This window comes from Capsicum annuum, chromosome 12 (assembly GCF_002878395.1).
Source record: "Capsicum annuum cultivar UCD-10X-F1 chromosome 12, UCD10Xv1.1, whole genome shotgun sequence".
NCBI lineage: Eukaryota > Viridiplantae > Streptophyta > Magnoliopsida > Solanales > Solanaceae > Capsicum > Capsicum annuum.
Genome location: NC_061122.1, coordinates 36,867,905 through 36,892,223, shown reverse-complemented (window position 1 = coordinate 36,892,223; position 24,319 = coordinate 36,867,905). Strand labels below are relative to the sequence as shown.

Genomic DNA, 24,319 nt, shown 5'->3' with positions numbered 1-24,319 from the left:
ATTAATTATTTTTTCTTTAAATTAAAATATAAACATCATTTAATAGGGACACTATGACAAACTAGTCATATTATTAATTATTTTTCTTAATCAATATGACATCTCAATTTGAAACAGGTAATTTAATACGGAAGAAACATATAATACGGATCCAAATTAATCAAAACCCAATGCCTCGATATCGGGTGGAAAAAAAATGCAGTTACAGTATCTTTCTAACATGGGATCCTCAGCCCAATTTGGTTGTAACCAGGGGTGGAGCCAGCCTTCTGTTCGGGGTTCGGCCGACCCTCTTCTGATGAAAAATAATATTATTTATGCATGATTAAAATAATTTTTTATGTGCTTAAAGTAGGTGTTAAACCTCCTTCGATTAAATTATATTTGAATATGAAACCCCTTAATTGAAATCTTATGAAACTCCCTTCGTTGAAATCCTGGCTGTAATCATGCTTCACAGTATGACAACAAAAATATACCAGAGAAACTGATTAGGATAGACACTCGATTCACGTAAAACATATACAGAATTCAAATATGTAAAACAAACATAGCCGAAGAAGCCATATCAAAAGCAATAAAGAAGAGAATAGCACCAACAAAATTATAGATAACTCAAACAAAGAAAAATCAGTCCAGAAAATTATAGTACCACATCTTGAACTTTTCAGTACTTTAAACTGTACAAATAATAACTACATACATAAGAACAGAGAATTGAATTCCTTTAAACATGTAACTTAGCTTCAATCTTCATGTTTAACCAATGCAAAACACAAGTCAGTACCCTTTCTGAATGCCCACAGTTGCACCTTTGTACCAATTTTCAGATCATTCGTTTCCACAACTTCATTCCAGTAAGTCACCAACACATAGTTCCCATTGCCTTTGTTCATAAACCATTTTCTCAAATTGATTTTACTTATTTCACGAGAAGGCTGGATCAACATCACTTTCATCTCACACATGTTGTCCCCACTACGCGTATTCAAACGTGAATCTTCTTCTGGTTCAAGAAACACATTAATCATCTGTCTTTGCGGGATTAAAAGCCTGCCCTCTGCTCGTTTAACGTCCGTATCGAATAGTCTTTTTTCGATCACCAATTTAACTGATACAAGTGAACCCCCCATTTCAGTAATCTTTTTCTTGAAATCAATATCCAATTCTCTGTTGATTAGTCCAACAGGAGGGACTTTAACCCTAACAATAATGTTCCTCTTTGCCTTCTTCTTGAATCGTTTTTGATCTTCGTTGGCTAATTCTCGGGATCTTTTTTTTCTGATAATGGGGAATTGTCTCTCAAATGCAAAATTACCACTACCCTTCCAATTGATTTTGATCACTCTGTTTTCTTTCTCTTTATGATTTTTCGTCGACTTTTCGAGAAGGAAGAATTCTTGATTGCTAACCCCAACATCCCAATCCATTTTGAACACTCTGTTTACCCTTTCATCAGAATTATTTTCCACAGCTTTCTTGATCATCGAATCGCCACTGTTGCAGAAGAATTGTTCAGTAAATTTTCTAGCCCTAGTGTTTCGCATTGACCGTTTCCCTTTTGGGATGACGAAATCAAGAGTTGAATTTTCTATTGGGAATGAAGAGAAGATGGACTTGTGGTTGATTCTTTCTTGTATATTGATTTTGGTCCAGGCAACTTTAGATACAGTAAGCAAATAATCCATTGGAGTCATGTTGGGCGTAGACGCCATGCCCACAAAATCGTCTAGACTCAACATTGTGAAAACCATGTGTTTTTGTCAAATAAACACAACACAGAGAGAAAGAGAGAGGAGATTGAAAGAAATTTCAGCGTAGTGTTCTGAGAAGGAAAGACGAACAAGTTGCCGAGGAGAATGTTTTATGAATTTATATAACCTGGTCGAGTTGTTCTAAACCTTAACCCCCCCCCCCCCCAACCCCAAGAGCCCCCACGCCCAAATGTTAACGTTGTTTCTTTTTTCCTTTCTTTCTTAATGCCCGTTTGAAAGAGATTCTAATCTAGTCAAAATAGATTATAATCTCCTTTTAACTTTAAAAGGGTGTTTGGTAAATTTCAAAATGGCTTAAAAAAACTAAGAATAAAGAAGAGAAGTGGAGAAAAAAGAGAGAGTAATTGTTAGTGATTCTTATATTGAATATCTAGATAGATAATGTACCTCGTTAAAACCTTACTAAAAAAATCCAGTAGGAAAAAAATCTAGTGAAGGAAAAAGAGTACACATTTCTAACAATACGCATATCAGCTGTCTCATTAAAAACTTTACAAGAAAAACCAAGTAGGACAAAACCTCGTAAAGAAAAAAGAGTACAACGCATATTAACTTTCCCTAATGAGAACATCCTTGAACCTTTGCATCCCGAACTTGTGCAGCATTCTTTTGAAAGTTGCAATTGGAGGAGATTTGGTGAATAAAGCAGTCATATTGTCACCCGAACGAATCTGTTACATGTTGATATCACCATTCTTTTGTAGCCCATGTATAAAAAAGCTTTGAGGAAGTGTGCTTCGTTCTATCTCCTTTTATAAATCCTCCATTAAGATGTGTCATGCATACTGCATTATCTCTGTATAAAACTGTGGGTACATTGTCACATTTCAAACCACAGTTTTCTCGAATGAGATGTATCACGGACCTCAACCATACACATTTTCGGCTTGCTTCATGAATAACTATTATCTCAGCATGGTTCGATGAAGTGGCTACGATAGATTACTTTGTATATCTCCAAGATATGGTAGTATTCTCACATGTGAACACATAGCTTATTTGAGATCGAGCTTTATACGGGTTAGATAAGTACCCAGTATCAGCATAACCAACAAGATTGAGACTGCAGGCTTTAAAATAAAATCATGTGTTTGATCTCATTTCGATGTCTCCTAATAGGAGCATAACTATATATTGCTAACAAATTAACTGAAAAGGTTATATCATGCCTTGTAGTATTTGCAAGATACATTAGTACACCAATTAGACTAAGATATGGTACTTCAGGACCAATCTAATTTGGTATGTTTCGCATTTCAGCAAAAAAGCTTATTGTTTATGAAAACTCTCCAAGAGTTTTAATGATTTTCAAGCTATAAGCTTATACAATATAAGGATTCTAAATATGTTTTCCAGAAATTTTTATATGCTTCAAACATTTTGAATCCTTAGAAAGTTTCATATGAATTTTGTCAAGTGACAATATTCAACATGTCATATGTGACATCTTCAAGTGTCTGGACTGCAAATCAAATAAGTTTTACACTTACCAAGATGCATCCTTTCATGTCACTTGATAAATGTTTTATGTTAGCATACTTAAATAAATGTAGAATTCAGATCCTCGTAATCTTTTACAATATTGCACCAATATTGTATCACAGATATCGTTAATGATATATTATTTTGTATCGATTCATAATGCGACATAATATTTTGGGATCTCATCACTTCATTATTTTCAGATACCTGAACCTCTCATAAGGTTTTATAAAGTGTTATGTTGTAGACATTGCCTTCTTATTATGATTATTTGCTCCTTATTCTTTTCAAGGATTATTTTATTTGAAACCGATTGGTTTACCACGCTTCACGCATGCATAGACTTTGTCCTTCATGAACATAAAATAGGAACACTTGCAGTTTAAATATGAAATGCTTTCGGCATTTGACTTGAATTATCTTTTGAATGAGGATCTGGTGATAATTCTAACATATTTCATAACTGCTTATAATCTCCCCTTTATGTTAGGAAAATGAATATACATCCTCTATCTTCTTTGAGGAATCCATCTTTGTGCATCATGGTATATTCATTAATCGTATACCACACATCAAAACTATTAGATGGAATAATTGGTTCATGGCCATGAACCAATTGAGGAGGAAGAAAGAATCATAATTTATTAGTCTAATGCATACAAGTATTATTGTATGCAACATATCATATTTCAGACCAACACATGAAGCTTTGTTCTCATTAGCGATGGTTTAGCTATTTATCGAAGACATTCAATGCCAAACCATCATCATCAAGATAACTTTCTTGATTGCACAATCTAAAAATTATGTTCTTAACTCAATTTTATTGAGCAAACAACTTTATGGATGTCAAACTGTAGGTTGATAATGAATGTACATGTGATCATCTTATTGATGCATCTTTTCAACATATCACATGATAGGTGAACGGGTCCATATTCACCTTTTATATTTTTCAAATTTAAGGAATTCAATACCAACATTAGTTGGTCCAACCAATTTATCATGAGAACAAGTGACATAAACAATTCTCGAAGAATCTTCTAGTTTTTCAATACATGTCTAATATTCAATATGCACATCTTCGAGATGTCATAATTGTTCATATCAATTTATGAACTTTTATTCTAGTAAACTCCAAGTTTACCATGACATGTACTTTTTTCTTTAGTAAATTTCAAATTACTATTACATGAATAAATTTCAGCTTTACAACTTTAGAAGTAGATTTCAGAATAACTCTTCTCAATTATTCTGCCTCGTTCAGAGGTGAGTTATGATACCATCACAATCAAGTGCACGTTTGCATTAATAAGCTTCTCATTCCCCGGGAATGAAATATAATCATGCCTTGAGCGTATCAAATTATGATAGCTACTACAAAAGCAAATTGAGGTATACATATGATTTATTGCTACCACATTCAATTCGGGGAATAGAGCATATTAATGGAATATATTTCATGACTTTTCATCAAATATCCATTATTTTGCCTTAACCATCATAAAATCATCAATATATGCATTGAGATCCAATCTCAATGTCTTATCCATATAAAGACGTCTTAGGCATAAATTGATGGGACTTGAACCCAACATATTATCATCCCTCTAGGTAATATTGTTCTTATGGAATAAATTTAAAACATAAATGGTTCCAAACCAATTATTTAACCTCAAATCCAACAATAATTATATTATTAGTAGCAAAATATAAATAACATAAGAAATTACTAACCTTGAAATCCTTAGGATTTATAATCTCACCTTGTTTGGCATAATCTCACCTTGTTTGACAGAGTCTCATACTGATAACGTGTTATGAACTAACTAAGAATAAAGAAGAGGAGTAGAGAGAGAAAAGAGAGTAATTGTTATTGATTCTTATTTCTTTTCTTGAGGGATGATTTACAATGAAGGAAACCCTTCTATTTATAGGGGGAATTTACCCCTAATTTCACACTAAAAGACAAATACATCAAATTCTGATAGATATCAACTAGATCTTATTAGATCTTGATAGACATTCACTATGATATAAATATATTTATAATAGTTTTTGGCCCTTTTTAAGCTAAAAACAATAAGCTCCAAATGGGACCTTAATTTTTTTTTTTTCAAATTATAATCTATTCCCCATTGACCAAATAAATGACTTTTTTGCCCTTATAATTTTTTCTTATTCCAAAATTGTCCACAAAGTTTGCTAATGCATAATTTAATATATATATATATATATATATATATATATATATTAATTTTAATTTAAATCATTTTAGAAATAAAAATTAATAATATTAATTAGAGGGCACGCTAATTAAGTGCTAATTAATGCTTTCTTTGTGAATTAGCGATTCAGTGAATTTTAACTAATTAATAATTTTTTTTTATGATTCAGTGAAAATATTTAGCATACCCCGCTAACCTAATTTTGGAAAGCCATCAATTTATTAAACCATCAAACTAATAATTTAAGAATGGTTAATTAAGAATAATAAAATCTATTATTAAACCATCAACTAACGATTCAGTGAATTTAAGAATAATAAAACCATCAATTTACGAAGAAACCAAATTCACTGAATCGCTAATTAATAATTTAATTATTAATTGAAGACAAATAAGAATAATAAAACCATCAATTTACGAAGAAATAATTTTTTCTAAAGATATTTTCTTAATAGTAAATAGTAATATATTTCTTCGACTTCAACTTATATAATGTAGGTGGACCGGATATGGAAATTAAAAGATATGAAAAATTTGCAATGTTTTAAAGTATTTTTAAATAGAAAAATATTCTTATGAATTTTTGTTAAATATGTAAAATTCAACATGACAAATATTAATAGCCTCCTTAAATAATTTCAACTCTATAGCAATAAAAATTAATAATAATCAACTCTATATATTATTAACAGCTATAAGGGTATTTCAGTTATTTAAAAAAAAAGTGCTTAAAAGCATTATTTACCAAACACATCAATATTTTTTTTTTCAGTTTTAGCACTTTTATCCAAACACTTAACTGCTTATTTTAAAAATAAGTTCAGAACTTTCAAAAGTACTTTTAAAGAACTTTTTTTCAGCTGCTTTTTTTCAGCCTATCCAAAGGGGCTCTTAGTTGTGTTGTAATTCCTTTTCTTTCTTAGTTTATTTGTACTTGTCCCCTGCTTCACTTTAAATTTTGAAGCTTCTTAAGAAATAATAAGTAATATGAATATTTTATCATAATGTTCATATTAATTAATGTATAACTTTAGATTTTGAAAAGTGATTTGGAAATAAGTAATTAGTATTGAAGGAAGTAGGGGAAAATTTGTCTTTTAATCTATTGATAAGTTAAAATGACAAATAAAAATAAGTATCTATTTTTAGAATACTGAGCAAGTAAAAGTGAATGAACTGATTAAATCAATTACTCTTTTCGCTTCAAATAGAATGATCTATTTTTCTTTTTAGTCCATTTCAAAAAGAATTATCCTTTTTATTTTTTACAACACTCACTTTAATGAGTTCAAACATTACACTAAATAGAATATTTGTTTAAATAATAAAGATGAATTTAATAATTAAATTTAATATCTTTTGACTATGTAAAGTGGAGAATTTATTTATTAAACCTAATCTTTACCAAAAATATTTTTAAAAGTCAATCGACATTCATCTACCATCTGTAAATTGTAACAAAATAATACAATGATAGAGACACCAAAATAATACAATTAAATCTAATCTTTTACACCCAAATTTTTTTCAAAGTTGTCCGACACTCATTTATCACCTGTAAACAATAACAAAAAAAATATGATAATAGAGATATCAAAATAATACAACTAAATCTAATCTTTACATAAGAAAATTCCTCAAAGCCGACCAACATTTATCTATCACCTGTAAATTACAATAAAATAATACGATAAAAGTGATACCAAAATAATACAATTAAACTTAAATGTTACACATAAAAATTTCTCAAAGTCGATTGAGATTCATCTACGAACTGTAAACTATCACAAAATAACAACTAATACAGACAGTAGTAGAGCCAAAATTTTCAGCAAGGAGGTGTACAAGTGAACATATGATTTAACCGGTGGAGGTTTGACATCTACTATATATACATAAAAAATAATTTTAATCATGTGTATATAATATAATTTTTCATCGAAGGGGGTTCAGATGAACCCCCGACTTACATGGAGATCCGCCCCTGAATAGAGATATTATGATAATACAATTAAGCCTAACCTTTACCTAAAAAAATTTTCAAAGTCGATCCACATTTATCTAGAATCTGTAAATTAAAATAACATAATAAGATAATAAAGATGTCAAAACAATACAATTAAACCTAACCTTTATGCAAGAAATTCTTCAAAGCCAACCGACATTCATCTATGACCTGTAAATTATAAATGAAAAATATAATAGTGATCACAAAGCTTTGATTTTGATCCATCTAATTCTTGTCTGAGCGAAAATTTTGATCCTAAAGAATGATTTTGAATGAAAATAAAGAAGATATATATGTATATATACACACATGTTGAATTCTATTATGCTGATAAAAACAGTAAAGAAGTTGAGGGTTAGAAAATCAAGCATCCACCAATCTAGGCATGCAATCGAATCAAGTTAGACGAGCATCAATCATATTCTCCCAATAGAGAAATCAGTTTGTTCTCTAGTTTAACGTACATCTCAATATTTATAGAAGTATTTTCTTAATAGAATCCTATTTTAGGAGTATTTTTCTAATTGAACAGTAGAAAGAAAAATATAATTAATTCTCCTACCATATAATTTAGGAGTCTCATATATTTTAGGAAGTCTAGTTAATATAATAAAAATAATTAAATAATAAATTTTAAAAATAGTGAAAAGCAGTTTGTCTAAAGAAGAGTCTTTTAATGAAGGACAAAAATTCAAATCACTTTTCTAAGGGTCTTCCACTTTTAATATATTATAGATTATAGATATAAATAAGACATTTGACATAACTTTAATTTAAAATCACAAAATTCAAATATTATTTTTATTTACTTAAACTCATCATCAACATAAAATAGTTCCATCTTAAAAGAAAAAGAGGGAGTACTATTTGTGTCAACTTTTATGCAAGAAATGAGAAGGGTAACTTTTTTACAAATTAAAATAAAAATGACCTTAAATTGTCTTCAATTATAACAACTAAAATGGGACTTTGAGCCGTAGGTGACAAAAAAGTTTGAAAATGAGGTGTAGGTGACTCAAGTCTTAATAATTGAATGTAAGTGACAATTATTTTATTATGAATTAAGAAAGTTGGAGAAGTTCGAAAATAACACACATATTTTTAAATTTACACTTTGATCCATATGTTAGTTAGTACAACAGGAAACGAAGGAAAAAAGGCGTGTTTCTTTCTTTTCTCACCCATTGTTGTTTTCTCTCTTTTCACGATTATTATTATTTATTGTTGCTGCTGATTTATTCATCATCTTCTACTTCATTATCATCTTCATCTTTCTTGTCGACCATTGTTGTTGTGTTTTTTACCGCTACTGCTGCTATCTGACCAATTTCTTAGGTCAAATTTTATTTCCTATATCACTTTTCACTTTGGCATTATTTCATAGGTGACTTTGGTATGTAAAATTATGATTTTTAGTCAAATTTGTCATTTAGGTACATAGCTACTGCTGTTTTTTCCAATAATGGATAGAACTCGATCATGAATCCAACATAAGTGCCCACAATTTAAACAGTTCACTCATCTGTTGCATCAGATGAATAATCTGTAGTAACGAAAAACTCATATGTTGGATTCATATTTATGGTTCTATAGTGCTCGTAACATGAATCGAACAGATGGGTAATCAATTGCAACAGAAGAGTTATCTCCTACAATAGACTAGTTATCTATTGCAACAGGCTTATTATCTGTTGCATCAGATTGATTATCTATTGCATCAGACTGATTATCTGTTGCAACAGATGAGTAATCTGTTTGGAATAACATAAATCAGCCTCTGCCACAAACCCAACAGATAACCAATATGTTTTAACTCTTTCTATTACTACAGTATTCTAAATTATTTCTTACATCTAATCATCGACATGTTTGTTGAGAAGATAATAGATAGAATGAAAATTAAACGTGAATTAAAACGTCAAAGCCGACCAACCATAATTTTTACTAAAAATAAATAAATAAAAATACATAGACTAAAAGAAAAAAATAATCTAATTATTATTATTATCATCCTTATTATTATTATTATTGCCAGCTGGCCAATCTTCAACCGGCAGCATTAGGGCCCTCTCAGCCTGCGGATCTCACGTAGCATCCTTGCTCTCATTGCTCCCAACTCCCACTGCAGGTCACGAACCTGCATCCGAAGTTCATCCATAACGTCTTACAGAAAAGTAACATCCCACATTGGATCAATCATATCTAGAACACACATGAATTGACAAAAAACGTAAAAATAAAAGTAAAGAAAAGAATCCAAATGTAATACAACGTATATGAAAAATTGGGTATATTTACACACAAAGCAAGAAAAAAACTTACCTGAGTCAGGGAAGAGAAAGTGGTGGAAGGTGTAATATGAAAGACAAGATGGAATAAATAAATAGAGTGTAGTTGAATGAACGATTGAGTAAGGAAGGACCTATTTATAGAAATTAAATTTGAATGAGTTAGGCAAAAAGGCGCGACTGTTCACCTCAATTTATTAATTAAATTTTTTATTACTATGAAAAGTTATGACTTAATTAAATTAAGCAATATTGTGATAAGTCATGACTTTTTAGCTTATTATTATTAATTAGTTTTTCCAAGAATAGTTTTTATTGAGTTGTGACAACAGATTTTATATCTATTGCATCAGATGACTCATCGCTGACAAAAAATTTATCATCTGTTGCAACAAATAGACAACTTGTTGCTTCAGATAATCTATCTATTACAATATATAATCTATCTTTTTTTTAAAATTATCATCATATCATTAATTCAAATTTGCTGACTTTTTTATTATATAAATTAAAAAAATAGATTTTAAAAAAAAAATTTCTATGAAAAGAAATGATGCCTATTTAATATTAACGTCAATTATTCAAATTAAATAACCATTTTTTATTAACGTCATTTTTTTATTGTGTTTATTATTTATTTCCTTATTGTTTTTTGTGAAAAGAAATGACTTAATTAAATCAAGCTGGTGAGTTTTTTATTGTTATGACAGTCATGACTTTTCAATTTATTATTATTAATTAGTTCTTAAATTTAAATAACCTTTTTCTCAATTTAAAAATCAAAGACACCTTTTTTCAATAACCATTTCTCTAATAAAATAATAATCATTTTTATTGAGTTGTGGCAACATATTATATATCTGTTACATCAGATAACCTATCTGTTGCAATAGATATACCATCTGTTGCAACAAATCGACTATCTGTTTAGGAGCTTTTTTGATTTTTTCTAACAGCTGATTCATTAGTCGCAACAGATGGGGAATTTGATGAATCAACGACATTGTTGAATGTGTTTAGACAAAAAGTCACGACTGTTCACCTTTTTCTTAAAAATCATCACATAACTTACTTAATCCAACGTTTTGACTTTTTTTTATTATATAATAAATAAATAATTTTAAAAAAAAAATTTAAAAATAAAAATGGTGAAAAGTCACGATCAGTTATTAAAATTAAATAACCATTCTTTTACAGTTATAAATTGTGTTTATCATTTATTTCCTTATTATTTATTTACGAACCATTTTTCATATTAAATAATTGAAAAGTCATGACATTTCATCCTCTCAATAACAACAATAACCCTTTTTTATTAATAGCCGCCTGTTGCAACATATGATCCATCTGTCACATCAGATTAACCTCTGTTGCCACAAATGCTCAATCCGTACCTCCAACCGTCGACATGTTGAGAATAAAGAATAAACAAAATGATAATTAAATATTAAATAAGAATTAAAAATTCAAAGTCGACCAAACATAGATTTTTGAATCCATTATATACAAATATATACAATAAAAAAATATACCCTTCGGTAGATCCGATATTAAAAAAAATACATACACTAAAAGAAAAAACATAACCTAATTATTATTATCATTATTAATATTAGTATTAGTATTAGTATTAGTATTAGTATTAGTATTAGTATTAGTGTTAGTATTATTGTCATCCGACAGCAGCAGAGCCCTTCTCAGCCTTGCTCTGAAGTCGCCCAAGTCCTTTCGGAGTGCATGAATCTGATTTTCAAGTTCCCACAAGGACTCGAGATGAATCACCTTGTACAAATCTGGATCATCCATATCTAGAAGTGGAGTAGAATGAACGAGTAAGGAGGGACCTATTTATAAGGGATTGAATTTGAATGGGTTAGTCAAAAAGCCACGACTGTTCACCTCTTTTTAAATAAAACTGCTGACTTTTTAGCTTCTATAAATTAAAAAAAATAGATCTAAATACAACATATTATCTTTATTGTATTTTAGAAAGAAAAGAAAATTGCTTAAAAATAAATCTAACAGATGGGTAATATGTTACAAAATATATTCCATCTGTTAGATAACTTACAACATATTGACAATCTGTTGCAACAGATGGATATATATGTTTGATTTTTTCAATAGATATGTCATGTGTTGCAATATATTGATCATCAATCATAACAAATGTCTATAATTATTTGACAATTTAAATAGATGTGACATCTGTTGCAACTTGTTAGTCATCTGTTTATTAAATTTAAGCCATGAATGAGCTAGAAATAATAAGGTACATGCAGATGGATGGATCTACTTGTTAGTCATCTGTTTATTCAATTTAAGCCATGAATGAGCTAGAAATAATAAGGTACATGCAGATGGATGGATCTACTTTCATGTGTGGGAGTTAAGTATTACTGATAAGGTTATTGGGACAACACACACAAAGTACAATATTTTTATGAATACAGTTTTTAACTGATTAGGCACTAATCATTCAAACAAGATCCTGCATTTTATAGTTAAGTTTAATAGGTTTAAATTGATAAGGCCAAGGGCCCCATGATGATGTTGCCGATACCCTATTACGAATCAATGACGGTTGTTGCTCATGTTTATACGTGTCAAGCTTTGAAAAAGATCAATATTTGGTGTCATTGTAGAGATCCAATAGCGATTGGACTTAACTTTAAGTGTGCATTGTACTCTGAGAAGTCCTTCGAAGCATCGCACTACTTCAACCAAGAACAGAAATCAATATATTTATTTCCCTAGCCCAAATATATATGGTTGGGCTGTTCAGGGTGATGATTATATGTCAGAAGAATCCGTAGGAGAATACTTATAAGGGAAAGGGGGAGTTGATGAAAGCCTATATCATTTAAGAGATAATTGAAGAGAAAATCATAGGGTAGCAAGGAACTTCTAGCTAATCTGGATGATGTGGCTGAATTAGAACACGAGAAATCAGAATCAAGTGTAAATATGAAATTGCATCGAATACTAAAAATCCGTCTGTTGTATCTCTGAAAGAAAATTAGTGCAGTTGGGCACTTTACTGGGGAGCTGCAACTAGGTAGCATAGTCGGGATGATCACCTACATAGAAAATAATAGAAAATAAAGAAATCATCTTTGCAGGCATCGAGGGTTGAGATGATGTACCATAAGTAAAGAAAACTTGGCCCAAGAACAACTGCATTTAAAATAAGCAATCTAAGCAAACACAACAATTTTTGAATTTTAAATTGCATCCCATGCCTTCTTGTTTGTGGTTCCGATTAGGTCCATTGCTATAGACCTGATCGGAACCATAAACAAGATTGAGTATCAGCATTTCCTTAGAAATATGGATATAATTGATTGTGTTTTCTTTTTATAGAATTCTTTCAACATATCTTGGAGAAAATCAGATGCTTTCTGTAGTATGTGAATACTGATAATTTTCAAGCTTGCCTCCAGCTTGTTGATTCGGTATTCAATCTTTTCAATGCCGTCTTTGAGGTCAGCATAGAATTCTTGGTCTTTTGTGAGCTGGTCAATCAGGGAGGAGCACTTTCTTCGAAGTTGTGGCATCGTAAAAGGCCTTCAGAAGGCTTCCAGAAGCCTTTCTTCAGAAGGATTAAGTGACACATAGTGGGTCGCTATGTTTATTTTACGTCAAAGTCTTGATGCACATCGAGCAGTGGTCCTAGCAGTTGAACAACTAACTTTCTCTAGCACTGTTCAATGTAGCTTGTTCAACTAAGCTATTCTTTGGGCTATCAAATCCTTTAAAGGTTGGTAGAACAAGCTGCATTGAACAACGCTCGAGAAAGTTAGCTGTTCAACTGTTGGGACCACTGCTTGAGTGTGCATCAAGACATTGACCTGAAACAAACATAGCGACCCTCCATGTATTATTTAATCCTTCCAAAGAAAGGCTTTTGGAAGCCTTCTGAAGGCCTTTTACAATGCCATAGCTTCGAAGAAAGTGTTCCTCCCTTATTGACCAACTCACAAAAGACAAAGAACTCTACACTGACCTCAAAGACGACAATGACAAGATTGAATATCGAATCAAAAAGTTGGTGGCAAGTTTAAAAATTATTAGGATTCACATACTAGAACAAGAATCTAATTTTCTCCAAGATATGTTGAAAACATTCTAAGGCAAGAAAACACCACCAATTATATCCATATTGCTAAGGAAGTAATGACACTAAATCTTGTTTATGGTTTCGATCAGGTCTATAGCAGTGGACCTAATCGGAACCACAAATAAGAAGGCATGGGATGCAATTTAAAATTCAAAAATTGCCGCCTTCACTTAGATTGCTTATTTTAAATGCAGTTGTTCTTGGGATAAGTTTTCTTTACTTATGGTATATCATTTCAACCCTTCGTGCACACAAAACTGCTTTTTTATGTTCTAATATTTTCTATATAGGTGATCATCCCGACCACGCTACCTAGTCGTAGCTCCCCAACAAATTGTCCAGCTGCACTAATTTTCTTTCAGATATACAACAGACGAATTTTCAGTACTGGATACACTTTCATATTTGTGCTTGATTTAGATTTCTCGTGTTCTAATTCAGCTACATCGGCCAGATTAGTTAGAAGTTCCTTACTACCCTATGTTTTTCTCTTCAATTAGCTCTTAGATGATATAGGCTTTCATCAACTCCACCTTTACCTCACAAGTATTCTCATATGGATCCTTCTGACATATAATCATCACCCTGAACAACCCAACCATATAAATGTAACACCCCGTATTTTCAAGCTAAAAAGCGAACTGTCATTCCTACGTGTGTAAGATCTGATTCCATGGTTTATATTTAAATTCATGTGTCATTATATTTATCCTAGTATATTAAGTGATTATTAAGTGAAAAATGTTCGTAGAAATCGCTTAAAGCAAGGTTGAGCTAAGAATCCTTCATTCGTCCAAAGTTTGATATTTGATTCTACAAGGGTCCACTTTGAACGTGTATAACTTTGGATACACGTATAATTTTACAGATTTAGACCCACCAAATTTTAGATAATTGAATTAGCTTTCCAACGATATCAATTTTACCTAAATTTGATAACTGAGCAAAAAGTTATGGCATTTTCCGTGTGAGGCAGTAAGCCAATGCGATGGCGACGCGACGCGTCAGCTAGCGTGTTATGTAACCTTTCAAATGCTAAATTAGTTTATAATGGGTTTAGGGGAATTTCGGTCATTTCTCCTCACCCAAATTCCATCCATAACATAAAATTTCATCCCCAAGAAGCATCAAGTGCCTCTTTATCCAATTTTCTCTCAAAAAAATAATCCTAGCCACCTCCAAGAACAAGATTCAAATTTTCTTCCCAAAGATAAAGAATTCGAGCCTTCCAATTCAAGATTCTCTAGAAAGGTTTCAAGATTAATATTCCATTTTTTTTAAAATTTAACAACCTAAGGTATGTGGGACTATCCTTTAACTCCATGGGCATGGGTTTTAATGTTTTTATCAAATTTAAAGATACACAACCATGTTTTTGAAAAAGGGTTTTGATAACGATTGAATTATATGCATCATGGTTTTGTTTTGATGAAAGTATATGTTGGTTTAGATCCTTTTTATTTGAAATGGAATTCACAATTATATATATATATATATATATATATATATGTATATATATATATATACACACATGCATTTTCGATTATCTTTTAAAGGGTTCAAACTGAGAGCATGATTAATGAACTTCCTTCCTTGTTGTGAAGTATATTATTTATTTGAATTGTGGGTGCTTTTGAATGCATGGACCACGTTTTGAAAGTAAGTTTCTCAACATCATGATGATTAGCATATTTTGTGATATAGTTTTCTTGATATAATTAAACTCTTTGCATTAAAAAGAAGAGGTGATATGATTGAACAATTAACATGGCCACTATTTGTTTAAGTATTGTGAAAAGAGAGTAATTGCATAAAGATTTCTTGAGATTTCAAAATGATGACTTTCTCTTGTGACGTTTTAAATCTTTGGTGTTTATTTACATGTTTTGAATGAGATGGGTTGTGAAATTGATACGATATAAATGACTTGCAAGTTTGGGTATGACGATACCCAGTGATGATATGCTCGCAAGATTTTCAGCATTGAATGATTTTGTATATGAAGCATGATATTTAAAGAACTAAAATTAGGCCTAAAGAGAGGTAGATGGTTATCCGAATAAGACATTTGAGTGTAAGAGCTCATCGCCAGAAACAGAGTTTGTCGATTTGGGTGATATGATTGGCTAATGCCAATGTATACTTGTCCTTGGGATACTGGTATACTAGAATAGAAATTAGGATGCCAATCCTTGCGACATACTTGGATTGGGGGCTTGGCCGCCCAGTCAAGGGCGGATTTCATATAGCCCGTGGGATTATAGAAATGTTGGGTGGACCATCTATCTCAGAATTAAGATAAAGTGTGAGTCTTGATTTCAAGAGAAGCATTTGAAGATTCTAAGATATGCCTATGTGTTTTACTTATCTCATGTGTAATGTTTTATAAAATGCTCTCAGCTATATTATGAAATAAAAATGCTATTTTGGGATTGTTTCACGTACTAGTACATTTGTATTGACTCCCCTATATTTTAGGATCTGAGGCACAATCTTGGGGTTTCGTTAAGCAGTAGAGTTATTTGGTCAGAAGTTGCAGTTGGTGAGCCTCCTTTATTTCGGAAGGCCTAGTTATGAGTTATTTTTATTATATTTTGATTCATGGTTTTACTGGGGGATTTGTCCTAGTTTGATTATGTATGTTGGTTCTTGTATTATTAGAGATTTCGCAGACTGGTGTCATGTGTTTGAATGTTAAGATTTCCCTTTTGAATTGTTCAGTTGAACTAAGAGATTGACCATGTTTTCGTCTTATTATATTTTCTGCATTTCCTTATAATATATGAATGGTATGTATGATTGCCAGATGGAGATGGGCTCCTGAACCTTTATGGTTTGGGATGCTCGCCGCGGCTAGGGCCTCGGCTCGAGTTGTGATAAACTTGGTATCAGAGCATGGTTCATGGTCCCAGGGTATCTGCAAAATAGTGTCTAGTAGACTCTTGTTTATGGGTGTGCTATGCACCACACTTATTATCAGGAGGCTATCGGGCATTAAGGAGTTGTTTTTTATACTTTCATACTCTAGTTCGTGCTATAGCGTCGTCCATAAAAAGTTATCCAAATTTCTTCCTTGTTTAAAATTCATAGACCATGCCTCATTGTCGAGGCGATACAAGTCTAAGAGTCTACCTTCCCCAGTGATGTGGTTCTCTCTGATTAAGTTGTCCATAAAGTTATGAGATAGCACAAGGACTTGAGAAGAGTACATTACTACTTCAAGGCATATTGATCTGAGTGTATACTGCTATCTTGATGAATTCGTGCTTTTTAGCCTGAGGTTCGAGGTGTATTCAATCCCCTTTTAAAATTTGTGTTACAGATGTCATGCATAAGGGTAATGATGTGTAGCAAAGTGTTGGAACTATATTTCCACTCGGGTAGTAGTATATGTCCAAGTGTCATGGTCTATTGGTAGTAAGATGGTCCAGAAGTTGGTGACATAAAATCACAAGGTTAGCAGTCAGAGTAAGGGTGACATTTGGATAAATAAATAGTTTTAGTGATATAATTATGGATTGAGGAGTGGGTTGCCATTGTATAGTGATAGACTAATGTGGTAGCAATATTTGTAGATTGTATGGTAGTCTGTGAAGGAAGTGACTAGATATGATTTTTATTTATTTGAACTAGGGAAGGATCTCAAAATGGATAGTTATAGTGGTAGTATAAATCATTTATAGGTTCGAATGGAGAAGGGTAGATTAGTCAATAAGTTGTGGGTAGTGACTCATTGATGTTTATGGGATTTGGTGATAGTGAGAATGTATGCATGGGTAAGTAGACTTAATGTGAGAAGGTATTTTGTGGATTCTGAGTTGTAATAGTGAGGTTATGGAGATGATATGATTGTAGGTAGTAGTTAAGTGAAATTTTCCCCAACTTGATAGACCAGTATAGTAAGTGGCATGTTTTATCGGCGGTACATGATTGATTATAGACTATAGGCTTGAAATTGAGATGTGGATAGTGGTGGATAGTATCGTAAGATTAGTGATGTATGTTTTGTGGGAATGAATTACTAGTCTTGATGTGAGATGTGAAATAGTTTAGGTTGGAAACTTGTGAAAAAAATGGATAATTGTGATATTTATGTACATGAGCACTAGTGTTAAAATGATGAAATATGGGTGAGTCATTAAGTGTATAATAGAGTGAGTATATAAGAATAAGTTGAACCCCAGATAGCATATTGTTAGATAAGGTTGTATGGTATAAGTGGCATATGTACCCAACTTGTGTTTTTTAATTTTGTAGTATGGAGAAGTCTGGGGAGTTGTTGTATAGTGTTCATTAAAGTTGAACTTGAGAAAATATAAGTAGGCAATATGCGCCTTTGGTATAGTTGTGTAAATTTTGTTAAGTTGTAAGTTTCGTGATGAGAGGTTTAATGCGAGTATCTTAAGTGGTGGAGAACAAGTGGTTATGTGATAAGGGGTGTGCATATGTATACCCAGGTGAGTGTGAGTTGTGGGGTGATGGCTATAGAGGCTAGCGAAAGTTAAAAGTAGCATTTATAGAAAATCAAGGCCTTTAGAGTATAGTTTTTCAGGAAGAGTTTAGAGTTTAAGTATGTGGTGATGTGTCTTTTATGTTGAGAGTTATGGCTATAAATTTTGAAATGGGGATTTTGTCCCCAAGTCTAGGAGGGTGACTTTGCTCTAAGGGGGAGATTATGGATTCAAGTAGTTTCTGAATTTTCTTATGGTGTCAAGTTTCAAGTAAGAATCATGATCAATCAATTCCCGTTCAAGCAAGGTCCTCCTACTTTGGTCTGAATAGACATCTACCAATGTCTTGTGTATTTAAGTCTTGCTGATATCTAAGGTTTGAGTGCTCTATGTAAGTCATGTCATGGTCTAACCTCCAAACTAGAAGCAATTATGTCTCTCAGTAATCAGTCTTTCATGTATTCAAGCCATATGTTATGTTGTTCGTGATCTATGAAAATATATGTCTCTCAGCATGCTTGGTCCTAAGAAAATATATTTCTATATGTCATCAATTCATCCTATGTCAGGTTTAGCCAAAGTGATAAAGTTTATGTAAACTCCGGGTAAATCTCAGTTCCTTAAATGAGGAGCAATCGCTTCAAGCGCCAATCTTTGTCCTAATTGTAATGTAATACCCCGTAGCATTCTCGACTCAATACCACTCTTAGTTGCATGTATGGTTAGCTTACAACCTGAAAATTTTTCTAATTATTAAAAGACTTAGTCATATTTATGAGCTCTTAACTTCCATGATCTTCAAATTGATGATCCCAACCCCGAGACGTAGATTTTTGAGTTGATTCATGATCAGGGGTATAAAGGGGGTGTCTCAGGAAAGTTTTAGATTTTTTAGATGACGTTTGAGGCATGTTTGATGATAAAAATAGTCGGCCAATACGAATCGACCCATAGCGCCCAAAATCGCGTCAGTAGGGAATGCCGCGGTGCGTCGCTTAATGCGTCAGGTTCCTAGTTCGTCTTACTAATTTCTGGGTCCAGGAGGGTAATTCAGTCTCTTTCCCTTGTTTTATTTTGATATGTGCACCAATGTTTTCTCACTGTGCTCTATCCTAAGAATTCATGTTGTATTGTGTTTCTTCCGAATGACTCTCTACTTATGATCCATACACTTGATATATGGATCACTTCGTGTCTATTTTATGATATCTTCATTTATGTCCCTCCTTGAGTAGTGTAATAAGTATAAGTTATGGTCTGATAGTGTTACTTCCATTCATGACATTTATGCTCGGGTCCCTTAATGACCTCCATATAATAGTATGATGGTGGCTGAGAAAGCGTGGTGATGTGTTTGGTAGGGGAGTAGATATTCTTGAAAGTGGAAAAAAAAATGATGTGATTCTTGGGCTAAGGGTATAGGCAAAAGGGAAAAGAAGGAGATGAACTTTTGTTGTGTGAAATAGCTAAGAAGGAGAAATATGGTGAAAATATTTGTGAATGTGATTGAATTTTCTGGTCTTAATGGAGGAAGTCCGCAAAGTGGGTGTAGTAATGTTAGGCTTGAATGTTGTGATTGATGAAAACATAACCCGTGTACTATGTGGTTAGTATTCCCTGAACTAAAACCCGGGGGTGTTTGACGATAGTGATAAGGTGAGGTAGTATTCTTAATGGGACGTAAGTTCAGGGTCCTAGAGCTTAAGTTATCACCTTGTTACTCTGAGTTAGGCTTCAACATAGAAGTATTATACAGAGAGACACAAATTCTTGTGGTTAGATGTGTTACGAAAAAATTGTAAGTTGGAAATGATGAAGTATGTTGATTTGTGTTAGGGTATAGACAAGTTGTGTCTCTAAGTTTTAAGTCTTTTCGTTGTATCTTGTAAGATGGAGAATGCTAATATTCTTATGTCCCATGAGAATCTTATCTTATGTCTTGTACCAATCTTAATCAGGCTGAGGACTCTTAGGAAAATTCATGTTTTACAATGTTTTGATCACATACCATAAAACACATGCCAAAATCATGTCGACGTCAAGTTTCATTATCTCATGTTCCGTGCTTACATGATTCACTAGGGGTTATCATGAATCTCGTTTGATGCTTTTATATATTTTGTTGAGGAAAAATGTTCAATGCGAGGTTTCATTCTTTATTCTACACTTTTAGAGCTTCAACAAGTCCCTACCTATCATTCGGGGACGAATGATCCCAAGGGGGAGATAATATAACACACCACATTTTTGATCTAGAAAGCAAACCGTCGTTCCTATGTATGTAAGTTCTGATTTCATGGTTTATATTTAAATTCATGTGTCATGATCTTTATCCTAGTATATGAAGTGATTATGAGGTGAAAAATGTTTGTAGAAATCGCTTAAAGCAAAGTTAAGCTAAGAATCCTTCATTCGTCCAAAGTTTGATATTCGATTCTATAAGGATCAACTTTGAATGCGTATAAATTAGGATACACGTAGAATTTTGAAGCTTAAGACCCACCAAATTTTATATAATTGAATTAGCTTTCCAGCGATATCAATTTTGCCTAAATCTGATAACTGAACGAAAAGTTATGACATTTTTCGTGTGAGGCAGTAAGCCGACGCGACAGCGACAAGACGCGTTAGCCAGCACGTTATGGAACTGTTTCACATGCTAAATCAGTTTCTAATGGGTCTAGGGGTATTTTGATCACTTCTCCTCACCCAAATTTCGTCCATAACATAAAATTTCATCCCCAAGAAGCATCAATTGCCTCTTTATCCAATTTTCTCTAAAAAAGATAACCCTAGCCACATCCAAGAACAAGATTCAATTTTTCTTCCCAAAGATCAAGAATTGAAGCCTTCCAATTCAAGATTCTCAAGAAAGGCTTCAATATTAAGGTTCTATTTTTTCAAATTTAACAACCTAAGGTATGTGGGACTATTCTTAAACTCCATGGGCATGGGTTTTAACGTTTTTATCAAATTTAAAGATATACAACCATGTTTTTGAAAAAGGGTTTTGATAACGATTGAATTATATGCATCATGGTTTTGTTTTGATGAAAGTATATGTTGGTTTAGATCCCCTTTATTTGAAATGGAATTCGCAATTATATATATATACACACATGTGTTTTCGATTATCTTTTGAAGGGTTCAAATTGAGAGCATGATTAATGAACTTCCTCCCTTGTTATGAAGTATATTGTTTATTTGAATTGTGGGTGATTTTTAATGCGTAGATCACGTTTTGAAAGTAAGTTTCTCAACATCATGATGATTAGCACGTTTAGTGATATGATGAGGGGGAAGTTTTCTTGATATAATTAAACTCTTTGCATTCAAAAGAAGAGCTGCATGTGATTGAACAATTAACATAGCCACCATTTGTTTAAGTATTGTGAAAAGAGAGTAATTGCATAAAGATTTCTTGATATTTCAAAATGATGACTCTCTTATGATGTTTTAAATCTTTGGTGTTTATTTACATGTTTTGAATGAGATTGGCTGTGAAATTGATACGATATGAATGACTTGCAAGTCTGGGTATGACGATACCCGGTGATGATACACCTGTAAGATTTTAAGCATTGAATGATTTTGTATATGAAGCATGATATGTAAAGAACTAAAATTGGGCCTAAAGAGAGGTAGATGGTTACTCAAAGAAGGCGTTTGAGTGGAAGAGCTCATCGTCGGAAATGGAGTTTACCGATTTGGGTTATATAATTGGCTAATGCCAATGTATACTTGTCCTTGAAACACTGGTATACTAGAATAGAAGTTAGGAATCCAATCCTTATGGCATACTTGGATTGGGGGCTTGGCCGCCGAGTTAAGGGACGATTCCATATAGCCCGTGGGATTGTAGAAATGTAGGTTGGACCATCTATCTCAGAATTAAGATAAAGTGTGAGTCTTGATTTCAAGAGAAGCATTTGAAGATTCTAAGATATGCCTATGTGTTTTACTTATCTCATGTGTAATGTCTTACAAAATGCTCTTATCTATATTATGAAATAAAATGCTATTTTAGGATTGTTTCACATACCAGTACATTTGTATTGACCCCCCTATATTTTAGGATCTCAGGCAGAATCCCGGGGTTCCGTTAAGCAGTAGAGTTGTTTGGTCAAAAGTTGCAGTTGGTGAGCCTCCCTTATTTCGGAAGGCCTAGTTATGAGTTATTATTATCATATTTTTATTCATGGTCTGACTGGGGGCCTTGTCCCAGTTTTATTATGTATGTTGGTTCTTGTATTATTAGAGATTTTGTAGACTGGTGTCATATGTTTGAATGTTAAGAATTCCCTTTTGAACGACTGAACTAAGAGATTGACCATGTTTCCATCTTATTATATTTTCCGCATTTTCTTATAATATATGAATGGTGTACATGATTGCCAGATAGAGATGGGCGCCCGGGCCTTTATGGTTTGGGATGCTCATCAAGGCCAGGGCCTCGGCTTGAGTTGTGACAATAAATTTGGGCTAGGGCAATAAATATATTGATTTCCATTCTTTGTTGAAGCAATGTATGGCTTCAAAGGCCATCTCAGAGTTAAATGCACCCTGAAAGTTAGTCTAATCGCTATAGAATCTTTTTACAATGCCACCAAAACTTGATCACTTCACAATGCTTGATACATCGACATTAGCAACAACCGTCATTAAATCTTTATAGGGTATCAGAACTATATTCATGGTCCCTCAGCCTTATTAGTTTGGACATATAAAGCTTAACTGTAAAATTGTAGATATCTTGTTTAAATGAGCCATGCCTATTCGGTAAAAAACAACACTCAAAAAATCAGTGTAGTCTATGTGTGTCTACACGATAACATTATCAGTAATACATACCTCCGACATATAAAGTGGTTCCATCTACAAGCAGTTTATTCCTCCGAACCCATTTTTACTGTAACCTCTTGTGTTGGTCGGGAAAAAGTTGATCAATATTCATTTCCTTATATCGTCAAATAAGATAAAAACAATTATTCTTAAGCAAGAGGATAACAGAAAGAACATTATCCATCTATTGCAACGGATTACCAATCTGTTGCAACAGGCTCCACATCTGTTGCACCGGCTTCCATTTTTTCAACAAATTATAAATATGTTGTAACATATGGATAAGCTATTGCAACAGATGTGGAGTCTATTACAACAGATGTGTAAACTATTGGAATATATCAAACCAGCCTTGGTAGTGGTTTAATTTATTTCAATAGTCAACAACAGCATCAACAAAAAACAAAAAACAATGAAACAACATCAACAATAAATAAACAACATCATTTATTCCAACACCATCAACAACAATACATCACAAGTTCTAACAACACGAACACCATCAACAACATAAATAATACCATCAACAATAATACACCACAAGTTCTAACAACACCAACCCCACCAATAACATCAATAACACCATAAACAACAAAGAAACAACAAAATCATGCCAAAAAAATGTGCCAACAAGGCTTTTTAAATTTCTCCAAACAGATGACTTTTTTGCATATTTTAATAATAACAACGGTTCGTTCATTCAAGAGTTAAAAGTAACCTTTCCTTCAAGTTGTTTAAATAAATATAATATGGGTAAAGGGTAATTAAATTAAAAACAGATTTAAATAACTTGCAAAGAAGAAGACGAGAATAAAAGAGCAACAATAAACCATACCTGCAATGTCAAAAGCAAGGGGATCGAACAACAATTTCAGTTGAGAAAAGATATAGATCAATTGAGATTAGAAAGGATCCTTATGAGAAAGAGGAGACAAAAGAGAAAAAAAAGAAACGATTGTGATAACCCTAAAGAAGAGAGAAGAATAAATTTAGGGCTGAAGGAGAGATAATTCTAGACATGGGTTTAATGTTCTTTAATATTCATTAATAACTTGAGGGGATCGAGGAAGACGGGTGACATTGAAAAGACAAGATAAAACTACTCAAGGAGGAGATTTTAGAGTT

General features: G+C 32.5%; 1 protein-coding gene across 1 annotated transcript; it reads right to left on the bottom strand.

Annotated features, from left to right (window-relative positions):
• Nucleotides 1–656: 656 nt before the first annotated feature.
• On the bottom strand, nt 657–1,904 carry LOC107849316 (putative B3 domain-containing protein At3g49610). Its single transcript, XM_016693924.2, has one exon. It carries the CDS (start codon nt 1,752–1,754, stop codon nt 747–749), a length of 1,008 nt encoding a protein of 335 aa, XP_016549410.2. The 5' UTR covers nt 1,755–1,904; the 3' UTR covers nt 657–746.
• Between the last annotated feature and the right edge of the window lie 22,415 nt (nt 1,905–24,319).

Bases quoted from the DNA above. Each gene is read 5' to 3' on its own strand.
- LOC107849316 (XM_016693924.2), bottom strand. From the start codon at position 1,754: ATGGTTTTCACAATGTTGAGTCTAGACGATTTTGTGGGCATGGCGTCT.